This window comes from Monodon monoceros, unplaced genomic scaffold (genome assembly GCF_005190385.1).
Source record: "Monodon monoceros isolate NGI ecotype Baffin Bay Population unplaced genomic scaffold, NGI_Narwhal_1 Super_Scaffold_12, whole genome shotgun sequence".
Taxonomy (NCBI): Eukaryota; Metazoa; Chordata; class Mammalia; order Artiodactyla; family Monodontidae; genus Monodon; species Monodon monoceros.
In genome coordinates this window covers 160,765,546-160,780,818 of record NW_021703768.1, presented here as the reverse complement: position 1 = coordinate 160,780,818, position 15,273 = coordinate 160,765,546, and the positions used below count along the sequence as shown (strand labels likewise).

Sequence of the window (15,273 nt, the reverse complement as noted above, 5' to 3'; positions counted from 1 at the left end):
TTGTAAAGATTAAATGAATAATGCAAGTAGAAAAGGGTCTAGCATACTGTAAGAGCTCTATCATTGATAGCATCATTGCCTTTAATATTGTTAATAATATCATTATCTCAAGGGTAATTAAGATCCGATAAGATAATGCCATAGGGAATTCAGCACAGTGATGACACTGTATCATGTTTGCACTCACTGATAATAAGGTATCTCAAGTAACATAATGTAACATATACTAAAGTGGCTTAACACAACAAAAGTTTGTTGTTGGTGAACAGCTCTCCTCCATACAGTGATGCAGGGATCCAGGCCTCTATCTTTTCCAGGCTCTGCCACTCTGGGGCCTCAGAACACATCCCATCCAAGCTGAAGGGGAAGTAGGAAGACTGTGCAATGGAGGTGGACCAGACATGGAAGGGTCCCCATCATTGCCGTGCACATTCCATTGGCCAGAGCTCAGTCATGTGGCCATACCTACCTGCAAAGGCATCTGGGAGATGTAGTCCAACTGTGTACCCAGGAAGAGGAGGGTATTGTTCTTAGTGACAGTCTCTGCCATTGTTACTTTCTTAGGCACTTGGGACACCACAGTGAATACAGCACAGCTCCTGCCATTATGGCCTCACACTCCAGTTGAAGAAAGAAATGAGTTAATAGATTACTGTAGAGCATCATAGTGCTGGGACGGGAGAAGCACAGGATACTTTGAGAGACAGCAGGAAGAAGGGCCTCACCCAATCTTGGGGTGCCATTGAAGCTGAATTGTATAGGGTGGGTAAGAACTAACCAGGAGTAGATGGAGAAAAGGTGCTCCAAGTCAAGGGAACAGAATATGCAAAGGCTCAGAGGTAAGAATGAGCATGGCAAGTTTAGGGAATCTCCTGCAGTGGGGCTGCAGTTCAGAATTCAAATGGAGAAGTGAAGGTTAATGAGGGAAGAGAATGAGGCAGGAGCCAGCAGATTGAGGACCTTGAATGTGGGCCAGGACACCTGAACACCAAGAGGTCTAGTATGAGTCTTTTTTCTGAGCTTTCTCTGAGCTATTTACAGGCTGGACAGAGCAGTGAGCATTATGGGGTGGGGGTTCTCCCTGCAGAAAGGAACCGCTGGGAGGAGCATGGCCAGAAGCTCTACAACGTGGAAGCCACATCCTACGCCCTCTTGGCTCTGCTGGTGCTCAAAGACTTTGACTCTGTGCCTCCTGTTGTGCGCTGGCTCAATGAGCAGAGATACTACGGAGGTGGTTACGGCTCCACGCAGGCAAGTAGCCCCACACCCCCAGGCACCTGCATCCCAACCTCCTATGGCCTCCCATTAGCTTTCTGGAGAAGACACTGAGACCAAGAGAGGCAGTGCTTCTGTCCCATGAGCCAGGATGATTGGAATGAAGTTGAGAAATCTTTTTTTTTTTAATTGCAAACCCATCTATGGATTCTAGACTACATTCTGGATGCCCCAAGCTGTGTTCTGAGCCTTCTTTTCCATCCTGGTGTCTAGATCATGTCCTCAGGGCCCAGGTTCAGGTGTGAGCCTCTCTCTCCCCCTGTCGGTTCTAGACCATGTTCCCATTTCTACCACGTTCCCATCTTATCCTGTCTCACTGGTGGGTTCTAGACCAGGTTCTTAATGATTCTAGGCCATTATCCAAGCCTTTCTCTCCCACTGGTGGGCTCTAGGCCATGTTCTCAGTTCCATCAAGCTCTCAGTGTTACCACATCTTACTGTGAGTTTTAGACCAGGTTCTCAGTTATTCTAGTCCCTAATGAGTTCTAGACCACGGGTTCAGTAACCTCAAACTCCAGCAACCTCAGATTCCAGTTTAACCCTTTTTCTTTCTGGTGGGCTCTCAATCACATTCTCGGTGTCAATTTTGGGTTCTAGATCAGAGGCTTAGTGTTCCCAGATTCCAATTTTATTCTTTTTTTCATGAGTGGGTTCTAGACACATTCTCAGTGCCTCTAAACTCTTGTCTCAGACTCTCTCCTCTGGATGGGTCTAGACCACCTTCTCAGTGTGGCTAGACTTTCAGTCTTATGTTTATACTTTCTGGTGGGTTCTAGACATGTTCCCAGTGTCTCCAAGTTCTGGTCTGAACCTCTCTCACTCAGAGAGTTCTAGGACATGTCCTCGGTATCCAGCAACCCCCAGTCGTATTCTCACCCTCTCTGGTGGGTTCTAGGTCACAGCCTCAGGGCCCCAAGTCTGATCTGAGTCTCTTCATCCTTCAGTAGATTCTAACCACTTTCTCAGTCGCCCAGATTCACCCTCTTTCTCTGTCATGGGCAACAGGCCACTTTCATGGTGTTCCAAGCCTTGGCCCAGTACCAGAAGGATGTCCCTGATCACAAGGAGCTGAACCTGGATGTGTCCATCCAACTACCCAGCCGCAGCTCTCTGATCAGGCATCGTATCATCTGGGAATCTGCTAGCCTCCTGCGCTCAGAAGAGGTATAGCCACCTGGCCAAACCCTCATCACTTTCATCCTCCATGCCAGTCAGAGTTTGCTAGGAGGCGGGAGGGAGGGCAGATGCCCATCACAGCCAGGGGAAGGCTTGGTTCCCAATGCTGTCTCTTCTCTCTCCCCACTCCCCACAGACCAAGGAAAATGAGGATTTCACATTAACAGCTCAAGGGAAAGGACAGGGTACCTTGTCGGTAAGGAACGGGAACCCACACCTTCTTGGCCCACCACTTTCTCTAGGTTCCTCTGCCCCAGAGGCACCCTCCCCTTCCCAAGTCAAGTGGGCTGACACCTTGTCTCCCCTCTCATCTCGCCAGGTGGTGACCGTGTACCACGCCAAACTCAAAGGCAAAGTCACCTGCAAAAAGTTTGACCTCCGGGTTTCCATACGTCCAGCCCCCCAACCAGGTAAAAGGAGTCCAGACCCTATCTGTCACCCTTCCACCACCCCCATGCTAATGTCTCCCTCCCTCTTGGATCAGAACCCAGGAAACCCCCTACCCCATCCTTCTGTCTTCTGTGTTTCTAGTCAAGAAGCCTCAGGACGCCAAAGCCTCCATGATCCTTGACATCTGTACAAGGTAAGAGATGGGTCACTGGGGTTCATCTTGGCCATCCCTCTGTCTCTAGCAAGACTTCTTACAAATAATAACTGTGATGCTTAATGCTTTCTGAGAGTGTATCGTGCATGTAGTCCTGTGCTAAATACCCACAAGGAGACAGCAAGCAGTCCTCACTTTGCATGACAGTGTGAGACTAGCAATGACAATGTAAGCTGAGTCTGTACAAAGTCATCTTAATCATCCATGAAATTACAACTGTTCCATGACCTTTATTTTATTTTTTTTTAAACATCTTTATTGGAGTATAATTGCTTTACAGTGGTGTGTTAGTTTCTGTACTTTCTGCTTTATAACAAAGTGAATCAGTTATACGTAAACATATGTCCCCATATCTCTTCCCTCTTGCGTCTCCCTCCCTCCCACCCTCCCTATCCCACCCCTCCAGGTGGTCACAAAGCACCGAGCTGATCTCCCTGTGCTATGCGGCTGCTTCCCACTAGCTATCTATTTTACGTTTGGTAGCGTATATATGTCCATGCCACTCTCTCACTTTGTCCCAGCTTACCCTTCCCCCTCCCCGTATCCTCAAGTCCATTCTCTAGTAGGTCTGTGTCTTTATTCCCATCTTGCCCCTAGGTTCTTCATGACCTTTTTTCTTTTTTAGATTCCATATATATGTGTTAGCATATGGTAGTTGTTTTTCTCTTTCTGACTTACTTCACTCTGTATGACAGACTCTAGGTCCATCCACCTCACTAGAAATAACTCAATTTCATTTCTTTTTATGGCTGAGTAATATTCCATTATATATATGTGCCACATCTTCTTTATCCATTCATCTGTTGATGGACACTTAGGTTGCTTCCATGTCCTGGCTATTGTAAATAGAGCTGCAATGAACATTTTGGTACATGACTCTTTTTGAATTATGGTTTTCCATGACCTTTAAAAATTTTAGTCACAACATCAAAAACTCTCACACTGCCAGTTTTAAAGGTCTGGAGAAACGAAAGTATAGTAAGATGAGTATTTGTTGAGTACACTGTAATTTAAAACATTAGAACACTGAGACAACAATTGGTTGGGTTCCTTTTTCCCCCCTTTGTAAAACACTTATCCAAAGCACTGTGGTTGGGACAGTGTCTCCTTTTTTCTCTTTGTCTAACTTATGAGATAAAGCAAGCATCTTTTCGTGCCATAGTGAATTGTCACGTTCTCTTCTAAGTTTGGGTCAACTTCCAATATTTCATTCTTTGAGCTTTCAATGTCATCAGATATCCAAGAGACCCTTTAATGTGATGGTTTTTGCTGGCGTCCCTTCCTCTGGGACCTCCACATCCTTTTTGTCACAACCACTTTCCTCATTTATGTTGATCAGTTTGCCACACTAAGTTCCTCTGGCCACGTAGCTAGTCTTGCAGATGGCAGCAGAGTCAACCTCCCCGTGGTCTGCTATTTTTTCTCTAACTCCATTTATGTTTTACTCAAAGTTTACTTCCAGTGTTATCACTCTTCATTTCATGGATGTGCTTTCATCTTTGTTGGCCAATTCCCTCTTTCAATGATCCATTTTTGTAAAATGTCACACAGGTTTTTTCCACTGTGAGAGAAAGGAGTGACACGACTCACTCCTTGCTGTCTGTGTGTGAACTGAATAATGGATGCTCAGTGACCCAAGAGACTCTGAAAGAAGGGATGTGATTGGTCACTAGTTGTGAGGTGCATCTGTTATTTATGAAGTGATTGGTGGAGTGAAGAGCTAGCAACAAGATTTGTACTTTATGTCATTACTCACGATGAATATACCGTGGTACTGAAATCTGAACCATGGTGCTGAGGGACTGGTGCCATTGAACTAGACCATGGTAACGGGATCATGCAAAGTGAGACATGCCCATATTCTTATATCTTCATTCTCTAGAACTAAGGCAGGGAGAGGTTAAGTAACTCATCAAATGTTACAAAGAGCTGGGATTTGTACCCAGGCAGTTGGGCTTCAGAACCTGAGCAATTAATCACCTTGATCATTACGCTCCATTTCCTGTATTCCCCTTGGGGGAAATGTTTGCTAAAATCGAGCCTCACTCTGTGCTGTTCTGTGGGAACTAGAGGCCTCAGTCCCTGATATGACCCCCCTGTTCAGGCAGTGACCCCACCTTAGGGCCCAACCCCTCTCCCCCTGCCCCATCCAGGTACCTGGGAGACCAGGATGCCACTATGTCAATCCTGGATGTTTCCATGATGACGGGCTTCTCTCCTGATATTGATGACCTCAAACTGGTATGAAGGTCTTGGGCTCGGGGGCTGGGATCCATGGGAAGGAGCCCAGGGTCTGGAAGGAGCTGGAGGGAGGGAAGGGGATGCAGGAGGGATTTTCACAAGCCTCACCCTTCCCCAGCTGAGCACTGGTGTCGACAGATACATCTCTAAGTATGAGCTGAACAAAGACTCCACAAAGAACACCCTCATCATCTACCTGGACAAGGTAAGGCTTCCATTGGGATCTTGACCCCTACCTGGCTGGCCTTTGCTTCTCCATTGGCCTTGTCTCCAGGTCAGGCCAGCCCCAGCCTAGGGGAGACAGGGTCTGGGATGCTGGTGTGGGAGGAAAGGGCATGTAAAACAAGGTCAACCCACCTTCTAGAAGCATCTCAGCTTTTTTTTTTTTTAATTTATTTATCTTATTTATTTATTTTTGACTGCGTTGGGTCTTCATTGCTGCACGCGGGCTTTCTCTAGTTGCGGTGAGCAGGGGCTACTCTTCGTTTTGGTGCGCAGGCTTCTCATGGTGGTGGCTTCTCTCGTTGCGGAGCACGGGCTCTAGGCGCACGGGCTTCAGTGGTTGTGGTGCACGGGCTCAGTAGTTGTGGCTCGTGGGCTCTAGAGCGCAGGCTCAGTAGTTGTGGCGCACGGGCTTAGTTGCTCGGCGGCATGTGGGATCTTCCCAGACCAGGGATCAAACCTGTGTCCTCTGCATTGGCAGGCGGATTCCTAACCACTGCGCCACCAGGGAAGCCTGCAACTCACCTTCTGACCACTCATGTTCCAACCTCATTTTTCACTTGCTCCCTCCAGCCTCTTCTCATCAGAGTCTTGAACAACCATTGAAAAAAACCACCTTGGTTTAAAAAAAAAAGTGCTCGGTGGAGAAAAAGGACTTCCCTTGCTCCCACCCCCTAGCATTTCTCTCTTCTCTTATTTTCTCTCCATCTAGCCTTCTCTTGCTGTCTTTATCTTGAACATAATTCCTTCTCTTTCCTGCTTATTTCTTCCCCTTCTCGTATCCGCATATCTTCCCTGCTAACTCCCTGTACCCTCACCCCATGTTAGTCAGCATAAGCAACACTAGCTACTATAATAAAACCCCTAAGAATATGGGGGTCTCAACACAAGAGACTTGTATGTCCCACTCGTGTAGAGTCCAGCTGGTACAGGAGGTAAGGAAGGGGGCTTCTGCTCCATGTGGTCACGCAGGGATCCACGTACCTTCCATCTTGCGGTTCTGTAATCCCTAGGATTCTGGACTCCTCTGCTGGATCCATCCTTTCTAGAAGAAAACGGGGTTGTGCATGAGATGGGTTTTTTCTTTTCTTTTTTTTTTTTTTTGAGATGGGTTTTTTAATGGTTTTCTTTTTTGTATTTTAATTTTTGTATCTTAAATTTTTTTATATAATTTCAACCTTACAGACAAATTTCAGAGCACAGTGAAGAAGTTCCATATAACCTTTACCCAAATTCACTAATTGTTAGCATTTTCCTCCAAATATACATGATGCCTATGTATATGTACATATATATGTATATCTGTTTCCTTCCTTCATCTCTCCCTTCTTCCCTTTCTTTTTTCTTTCTTCCTTTCTCTTTATTTATTGCAACTTTATTGAGATTTAATTGACATATAACATTGCGTAGGTTTAAGATGTACAATGTAATGATTTGATATGTGTATATATTGGGAAATAATTACCACAGTAAGGTTAGTTACATCCATCCCCTCACATAGTTATAAAGTGTGTGTGTGTGTGTGTGTGTGTGTGTGTATGTTAAGAACTTTTAAGATCTAATCTTTTAGCAACTTTCAAATGTCTATTGCAGTCTTGTTAACCATGGAATGTTTTTAAGGATATAGATAGCAGTCCTTGGCCAGAACTCAATCACATGGCCACATGGAACTGAAAACATGCTGAGAAGTGTAAACTAGCCATGAGCCGTGGAGAAAAAAAAATGGATTTGATGAACTGCTCATTAATTTTTTGGCAAAGATTCCTACTCCCCCCCCATCTTGCCCACCCATATCCTTCCTTGATCCCTCAGTTTCTCCACCACTGCTCCAACCTCCAGGCCCCATGCTGGACTTCCTCCCATGTCACCCCCTTGACCAACCTCCTCCTTCTTTCCAGGTCTCACACAGCCTGGAGGACTGTCTATCCTTCAAAGTTCACCAGTACTTTAACATGGGGCTCATACAGCCTGGGGCAGTCAAGGTGTACTCTTATTACAACCTGGGTGAGCAGCTGTCCTAGGGCCTGGGGTCCCAGGGATCTGGGAATTAGGAGTCTAGGGGTCCCAGGAATGCAGGAGTTAAGAGTCTGGGGGTCCCGGGAATCCAGGGGTTAGGAGTCTGCGGTTCCCAGGGATCTAGGAGTTAAGAGTCTGGGAGGGTCCTGGGAATCCAGGAGCTAGGAGTCTGGGGGTCCCAAGGATCTAGGAGTCTGGCGGGTCCCGGGAATCCAGGAGCTAGGAGTCTGGTAGTCCTGGGGATATGGGAGTTAGGGGTCTGAGGGTCCCAGGGTTGGGGACCTGGCCTCAGCAGGTCTGATGGACTGGAGTTGGGAAACTGAGCCCCCCCAGCTGTGGTCTCTGGGGTGGAGGCCCTAGCCCTCGCCATCTCGTCTGCCCACAGATGAAGTTTGCACCCGGTTCTACCACCCGGAGAAGGAGGACGGGATGCTGGACAAACTCTGCCACAAAGATACATGCCGCTGTGCTGAGGGTGGGTGCGCAGGCGCCAGGAGGGGTGGCCACGCCCACTGGACCCCTGATTCCACGGGGTGGGGGCGGTGACCCAGGAGGGCTGGGCATACTCGTGGGTGGTAGGCCCTGAACGAGAAGCGGGACTTAGACCTTGTCCCCCGCCCACCCACCCATCCACCCACCCCACAGAGAACTGCTTCATGCACCACACGGAGGACGAGGTCACCCTGGAGGACCGGCTGGACAGGGCCTGCGAGCCGGGCGTGGACTATGGTGAGTCTGGCGGGGGCGGCGCGCGCATGCGTGGTTGTGTGTGAGCGGAGGTGTGATGGCGCGTGTGGTCATTGCTACGTGTGGCTGTGGTTGTGTGTGTGATGTGTTGTGAGGGGCTCTGATTGCACGGGGAACCGTGGTCATGAGGGGGATGGTATGTGGGCGTGTGTGAGAGAGGTGTTTGTCCGTGGACAGGAGCAGCTGTCGTTGTGCCTGTGACTGTCGTTGTGGACGGCTGTGATTGTGTGCATGGCTGTGAGTGTGGCTGGGTATGTTAACTGCGGTGGGGGGCGGGCAGGGGGCTTGAGCCTGCCTGGCTGTGGTCCTGCCCGTATCGGATTGGGAGGAGCTGGGTGACGGCGCCCCACAGACAACCCTGCCCAGGACCCACGCTGTCTTCTTTCCCCCGCCCACAGTGTACAAGACCAGACTTCTCAGGAAGGAGCTGTCGGATGACTTTGACGATTACATCATGGTCATCGAGCAGATCATCAAATCAGGTTAGCCCTGCGTCTGCTGTCTTTCTGCCTCCCCCTCCCCCGTGTCCGTCCCTCCCCCCAGCTCAGCTTCCCTCTCCCTCCCCTCCAGGCTCCGATGAGGTGCAAGTTCAACAGGAGCGTAGGTTCATCAGTCACATCAAGTGCAGAGAAGCCCTCAAACTGAAGGAGGGGGCCCACTACCTCGTGTGGGGCGTCTCCTCTGACCTGTGGGGAGAGAAACCCAAGTGAGTGCCCGCCCTGCGCCTGTGCGTGCCCACCTCCCCCCGCCCTTCCCCTCCCCCTCCTGACCTGTCTCTCTTCCCCCAGCATCAGCTACATCATCGGGAAGGACACCTGGGTGGAGCTGTGGCCTGAAGCGGATGAATGCCAAGACGAGGAGAACCAGAAACTGTGCCAGGACCTGGCCAACTTCACCGAAAACATGGTGGTCTTTGGCTGCCCCAACTGATCCCACCACGATTGTCCACCCAATAAAGCTCCAGTTCTATTTCACAAGTCTCCCAAAGTCTGGAGCTCTTTGAGAGGGGGAGAGGCAGCTGTGATCCCCCGCTGCCTCACTTGCAGCTCAGCTCCATCCTACAGGAACTTCCTGTAGTTCACCTGCAAGTTTGCAGGCTTCCTCACCTACGGCGCATGTGCCTGCCTCACCTGCACCCAGCCGGAAGTGCACCTGCATCTTCCCCTGAATCTCAGCTGCACCTCAGCTCCATCCGTACCTGAATTTTCATTTGCGTCCTCACCAGCAGCTCACTGCCCCTTCACCTGAGTTCTCACCACCTTCCTTACCTGCCTCTTTATTGCATTCTCACCTGAACTCTTACCAGGATCTCATCTGAATCTTTACCTGCTCTCTCACCTGCACGCTCAACCTGCACACTTGCCTGTATTTTCTGCGTCTTCACCTGCTTCCCCCACCTCCATCTTTACCTGTAAACTTACCTGTATCTTTACAAACATGCTTACCTATACTGCCTTCTCACTTGCACCTTCCCCTGCGTCTTTCTCTATGTGTTCACCAGCATCAGAACTCTCCAGTCCTCCTCTGCCTTCTCACCTTCATGCTCACCTGCGTCCTTACCTGCCATCCTCACCTGTCCTCATCTTCATCCCATTTGCTCTCATCCGCGGCTCACTTTCACTCCATTTCCCGTCTCACGCATCCCACTTGCACCGTCTAGACTCGCCCCACCCTCCAGGTCAACACTTTGTAGGTGGGCCCGAACAGACTGGTAAGATTGTGTGAGGCAGCTGGGCCTGCAGGGAGTGGTAAAGGTCAGGCAGGGTGATGTTTCCAGCTGGAGCCCTGAGGGACCAAGCCAGAGATGTGACTCGTATCTCAGCGGTTGAAGAAGGAGTGCAGAGGCTGTTGTGGCCACAGCCTCACGAGAAACACATGGTGGGGCAGCAGCCGCAGCTGAGTGAGGCCACTGGCTGCCAAGGGGCCCCAAGTGCCTCTTCTAACTCCACCTGTGGTCCCTTGAGGACCGTTGAGGGTGGAATCCAGGCTCCGACTCGGTAAGGCCATCACAGGAAAACCCCCCTGAACCTGGAAGTCACGCCTGCATAGCCCCCTTCCCCTAAGACCCTGGGTCCTGGAAACCCCACCTCCCAACTTCAGGAATGTTGGGGAAATTGACTCACAGCCTACCCCCACTCCCTCCAGCCTCCAGTTGCCGGACACCCCCATCAAGGGGAGACACAGAGATCCTCATTACTCACTAGGTGTCACAGCTGACATCTGCCAGGCCCCCCTGCCCTCCTTTATGTGCAATTTTTTGTTTCTTGCTCTGTTTCTTTAATGTGTGGGATGTTTTTGTTTTGTTTTTTACTTTCTTTTTAGCATCTATGTTTCTGGGCTGTGAACAGCACAGACAGGACCTTACATTCTAAAGACAGCATGGAGTTGATTTCAGACAGTGAGGGTATCCAAAAAGGGAAGGAGATCAGGGTGACCAGGGAAGCCTGCCTGCAACGGGGCCAACCAGCAAAGTCACTTAGATTGAAGGATGGTTCAGTTTATGTGTCAATTTTGTTAGGCTATGGTGACCAGTTGTTTGGTCAAATACCAGGCTAAATGTTTCTCAGAAGGTTGTTTTTTTTTTTTGAAATATATTTACTTTTTATTGAAAACTGCACTGAACACTAAATGTCCACCTTTACAATAAGCAAATACAGTAATGGTAACACACTAAAATAAAACATATTTCTGATAGCCATTATTTTTCTGTTTGGGACAGTTTTGAAGGTTTTTTGGTCACAAAACAGGAATGTCAGGACTTCCCTGGTGGCGCAGTGGTTAAGAATCCACCTGCCACAGCAGGGGACATGGTTTCGAGCCCCAGTCCAGGAAGATCCCACATGCCGCGCGGAGCAACTAAGCCCGTGCGCCACAACTACTGAGACTGCGCTCTAGAGCCCGCGAGCCACAACTACTGAAGCCCACGCGCCTAGAGCCCGTGTTCCGCAACAAGAGAAGCCACCGCAATGAGAAGCCCGCGCACTGCAACAGAGTAGACCCCGCTCGCCGCAACTTAGAGAAAGCCCACGCGCAGCAAGGAAGACCCAGCACATACAAAAATAAGTTAAATAAATAAATTTATTTTTTAAAAAACTTGAAAAGGAAAACGGAATGTCCCTATCCAAAGGCTCAAAATAGGCCATCTTTTAACCAAAAAGGCGATGATTCACAAAAGGCTATGAATACAACATGTAACTAGATGATATAAATCTAATAGAATTTGTTAAAATCAGTCACATCTAATAACACACCTGAAGTATTCTTATATAAAATATCTCATGAAGAAAAGAAGACTTTATCAATGTCTAAAAAAGTGCGTTTGTTCATAGACAATCTGACAGGTTACCATAAAATGTTTCCTGAGACATAATGCAACATTCTTCTTCTTGAACACTTTCAGTTCAAGACTTGCCACTCAATAAAATAGCTGAGGATATGAAACTGAGAAAATATTTTTGATTATAAACAGCTTGTGAAACTTAATACTTTTTTTTTTTTTTTTGCGTCATCAGAAGGCATTACTGAACTCACAACCAACTTGCCCGCTCTGTATGCAGTTCAGATGGGTGAGGCTTCTCGGTACAGAAGCCTGTACTGCCTTTGATCCTATGCTCGTGGTTGTCTAACACAAACAGTTTTCTCCCCATTTTGTAGTAATTTAACCTTCCTATTAGCAAAAAAGGTAGCCAGCCCCCGTGGACTGAAGGAACTAGAGTCAGGATGGTGATTTCCTCTTACTATTTTTTATTTTGATGTTTGGAACTCTTTTTTGTTGTTGGGTTTTCGGTTTTGGTTTTGTTTTTATTTTTAAACTTTTTTTTTTTTTTTTTGGCTACGTTGGGTCTTTGTTGCTGAGCGTAGACTTTCTCTAGTTGCCGCGAGAGGGGGCTACTCTTTGTTGCGGTGCGTGGGCTGCTCAATGCGGCGGCTTCTCTTTGTTGAGGAGCACAGGCTCTAGGCGAAGGGACCTCAGTAGTTGTGGTTCGCGGGCTCTAGAGAGCAGGCTCAGTAGTGGCGCACGGGCTTAGTTGCTCCGCGGCATGTGGGATCTTCCGGGGGGGGGGCGGGGGACAGGGGAACCCATGTCCCCTGCATTGGTAGCAAGATTCTTAACCACTGAGCCACCACGGAAGCCCGGTTTTTGGATTTTTAATTTTTTTTTAATTTTTTGTTTGTTTTCAATTGAAGTATAGTTGATTTACAATGTTAAGATGTTTGGGACTCTTGATGCAACATTCTAGAGCAAGGGGTTCAGGACCTGCTGTGCCCAAGAGACGGATAAAGGAAAAAGATCTATTTATTCTTTTTTATTTTTTTAAAGAAATTGGCAATGTCATTTTTTCAAGTATTTTTTAAAATTTATTTGGCTGTGCCAGGTCTCAGTTTCGGCATGTGGGATCGAGTTCCCTGCCCAGGGATCGAACCTGGGCCCCCTGCATTGGGAGTGTGGAATCTTAAACACTGGACCACCAGGGAAGTCCCAAGATCTATTTACTCTTTGTGATTGGATGCACAGATGAAAAACTTAACTCACGATAACAGAAGTTGGTCGTTACTAAATCACGTCCAGTCTTTTTCCGTGCTTCTGTAAGCAGATGACATCTTCAGTTTGCCCCTGTCGCTAGCCCTCTTGTGGTTTTAACACCATCCATGATGCAAATGTCCAGAATCAGTTTAAAAGACTGTCAAGTTCCTTTTCTCTTGGTTCATCTGTTTTTCTCTTGGTGCCAGTTGTATCCAAATGATTACCTTTCCTCACTCTCTGCCATTGCTTGTTGGGGTGTTCTGGGCTGTCCCCATGTTTTCGTGGGCTGGTTGGGAGAGGGAGCTTGGGAAGGGTGTGCCACCGTGGGGAGGTTGTGGGTCCCCAGGATGCCCCGGGGCATGATCCCTTCCAAGGCTGCAGGAAGTCCTCCCGGAGCCACGCCCATGATGCCTGGCGGGCGTCTGTAGGTGGCACCATCGAACTCTGGATGAATTGCTCGCTCATCTATTACGGACCAGGGTGCTGTCATGACCAAGAATTCCTAGTTCACACAGTTTCTTAAGCTTTCTGGCATGCCACATGTGATTGCCTAGCTGGTCTCTGCTCACTATACCAGGCCGTGTGAGGTGTACAAATGAGATGTGGTGCATCTTTCAAGGGACCCTGAGCAAAGCCTAAAGGCTCCGATTGGTGCACCTGGAGGGCCACCCCCGCGTATCCTGCTTTCCTTGAGGACTTAGGCTAAGACTTTCTCGTCCACCAGTCCTCCGCGGGTGGCATTCACTAGGAATGCCCCTTGTCTCATCTGGTTTATAGTGAAATCAATGATGAGGTGGCGGTTATATCCGTTGAGACTACAGTGCAAGGAGATGCAGTCTCTCTGATACAGTAAGTCCTGTAGGGTGTAGATCCTCTGCACACCCAGGGATGGCTCGATCCCATCCTGCAAGTAGGGGTCATAAAATATGATGCTGAGGGAGAGAGGGAGACGCAAGAGGGAAGAGATATGGGAACATATGTATATGTATAACTGATTCACTTTGTTATAAAACAGAAACTAACACACCATTGTAAAGCAATTATACCCCAATAAAAATGTTTAAAAAAAAAGACACTAGAGCTATTCAATGGGGAAAGGAATATCATTTCAATAAATAGTGCTGGAACAACTGGAAACAAATAAAATATGATGCTGAATCCAAACCATCTGCCCCGTGCGACAGAGCACATGAGGCCCAGCATCTCCCCACGGAAGCAGGCTGCCCCTGAGGCAACCTCCCGGATCAGCTCGACGCTCTGTACCCACGGGCTTTCCGCAGTGCCTGGTACAGCCATGGGTTCCCCCGGGACAGATTGAGGATGTGGCAGATGGTGGAGTCGTCTGTCTCTTCCACGGCCGCCATGGGATGTTAGCACGAGGCGATCCCGAGCTCGCCCACAGCCTTGCCGTCCGCGTGGTCGAAGCTGCTGCCTATCCGCACCATCACCCTCGGGGCCTCGAACTCCTTCAGGTCCTCCCCGGTGAGGGTGATGATGTGGTACATCGTGGCACAGACAGCCTCGTTTAAAACCTTCTCGTGGATCTCCTGAGGGGACTGTGCGTCACAGAAGGCCACGGTGGCCAGGTCCTTCAGGATGGGCATCTCCACTGTGCAGTCTCGGCCATGGAGCAGCACCACGGGGCCGTGGGGGCGTGCAAGGGGCCCATTCATGATCTAGGGGAGGATACCTTCACAGATTCTGTCCAATCGCTGTCGCTTGACTTTGTGCTTATCCATAAGGGCCATTCTTTTTTTTTGGTCGCGGGACACGCACCGTTCCGGATCTTAGTTCCCGACCAGGGAGCGAACCTGTACCTCCTGCAATGGAAGTGTGGAGTCCTAACCACTGGACCGTACAAGGGCCATTATTTATGGTATTCTTTGACAACAACTTTGCACCTCTCTCATTCAAAAGCCCAAGTGGGGCTCTAAGAACTTTGGGACCCTCTCAGGAGTCTGCGGGCATTATGCCACTAAGCACCCAATATAAATTTGTCCACAAACTCTATAGTTCACGTCATGGGCTGTCCGTCTTTTCTTTTTAATTAATTTATTTTATTTATTTATTTTTGGCTGCGTTGGGTCTCCGTTGCTTCGCGCAGGCTTTCTCTAGCTGCAGCGAGCAGGGGCTACTCTTCATTGTGGTGCGCGGGCTTCTCATTGCGGTGGCTTCTCTTGTGGAGCACCGGCTCTAGGCACGCGGGCTCAGTAGTTGTGGCGCGCGGGCTCAATAGTTGTGGTGCACAGGCTTAGTTGCTCTGTGGCATGTTGGATCTTCCCAGACCAGGGCTCAAAACCGTGTCCTCTGCATTGGCAGAAGGATTCTTAACCACTGCGCCACCAGGGAAGCCCCTGTCCTTTTAAGAGATTCCAACTTTATTGATTTAAAACCATTTCAGGTGATGAAACCCAAAGCAGGAAGATTCTGCTTCTCCTGGAGTTTCTTCTCAGGGGGCAGGAGACGC

General features: G+C 48.8%; 1 protein-coding gene and 1 pseudogene across 1 annotated transcript in view; one reads left to right on the top strand and one right to left on the bottom strand.

Annotated features, from left to right (window-relative positions):
• Positions 1–9,259, top strand: part of C3 (complement C3) — a 35,068-nt gene extending 25,809 nt beyond the window's left edge. Inside the window, exons 29-41 of the mRNA XM_029215802.1 lie at positions 1,088–1,251; positions 2,281–2,439; positions 2,588–2,647; positions 2,771–2,861; positions 2,983–3,034; positions 5,209–5,296; positions 5,415–5,501; positions 7,417–7,522; positions 7,920–8,009; positions 8,180–8,263; positions 8,680–8,763; positions 8,852–8,987; positions 9,070–9,259. Coding sequence (XP_029071635.1) covers positions 1,088–1,251; positions 2,281–2,439; positions 2,588–2,647; positions 2,771–2,861; positions 2,983–3,034; positions 5,209–5,296; positions 5,415–5,501; positions 7,417–7,522; positions 7,920–8,009; positions 8,180–8,263; positions 8,680–8,763; positions 8,852–8,987; positions 9,070–9,211 — 1,343 coding nt within the window. The 3' untranslated portion in view covers positions 9,212–9,259. The remainder of the gene's footprint in view (positions 1–1,087; positions 1,252–2,280; positions 2,440–2,587; positions 2,648–2,770; positions 2,862–2,982; positions 3,035–5,208; positions 5,297–5,414; positions 5,502–7,416; positions 7,523–7,919; positions 8,010–8,179; positions 8,264–8,679; positions 8,764–8,851; positions 8,988–9,069) is intronic.
• Positions 9,260–9,937: 678 nt separating this feature from the next.
• On the bottom strand, positions 9,938–14,554 carry LOC114892206 (annotated as a pseudogene).
• Between the last annotated feature and the right edge of the window lie 719 nt (positions 14,555–15,273).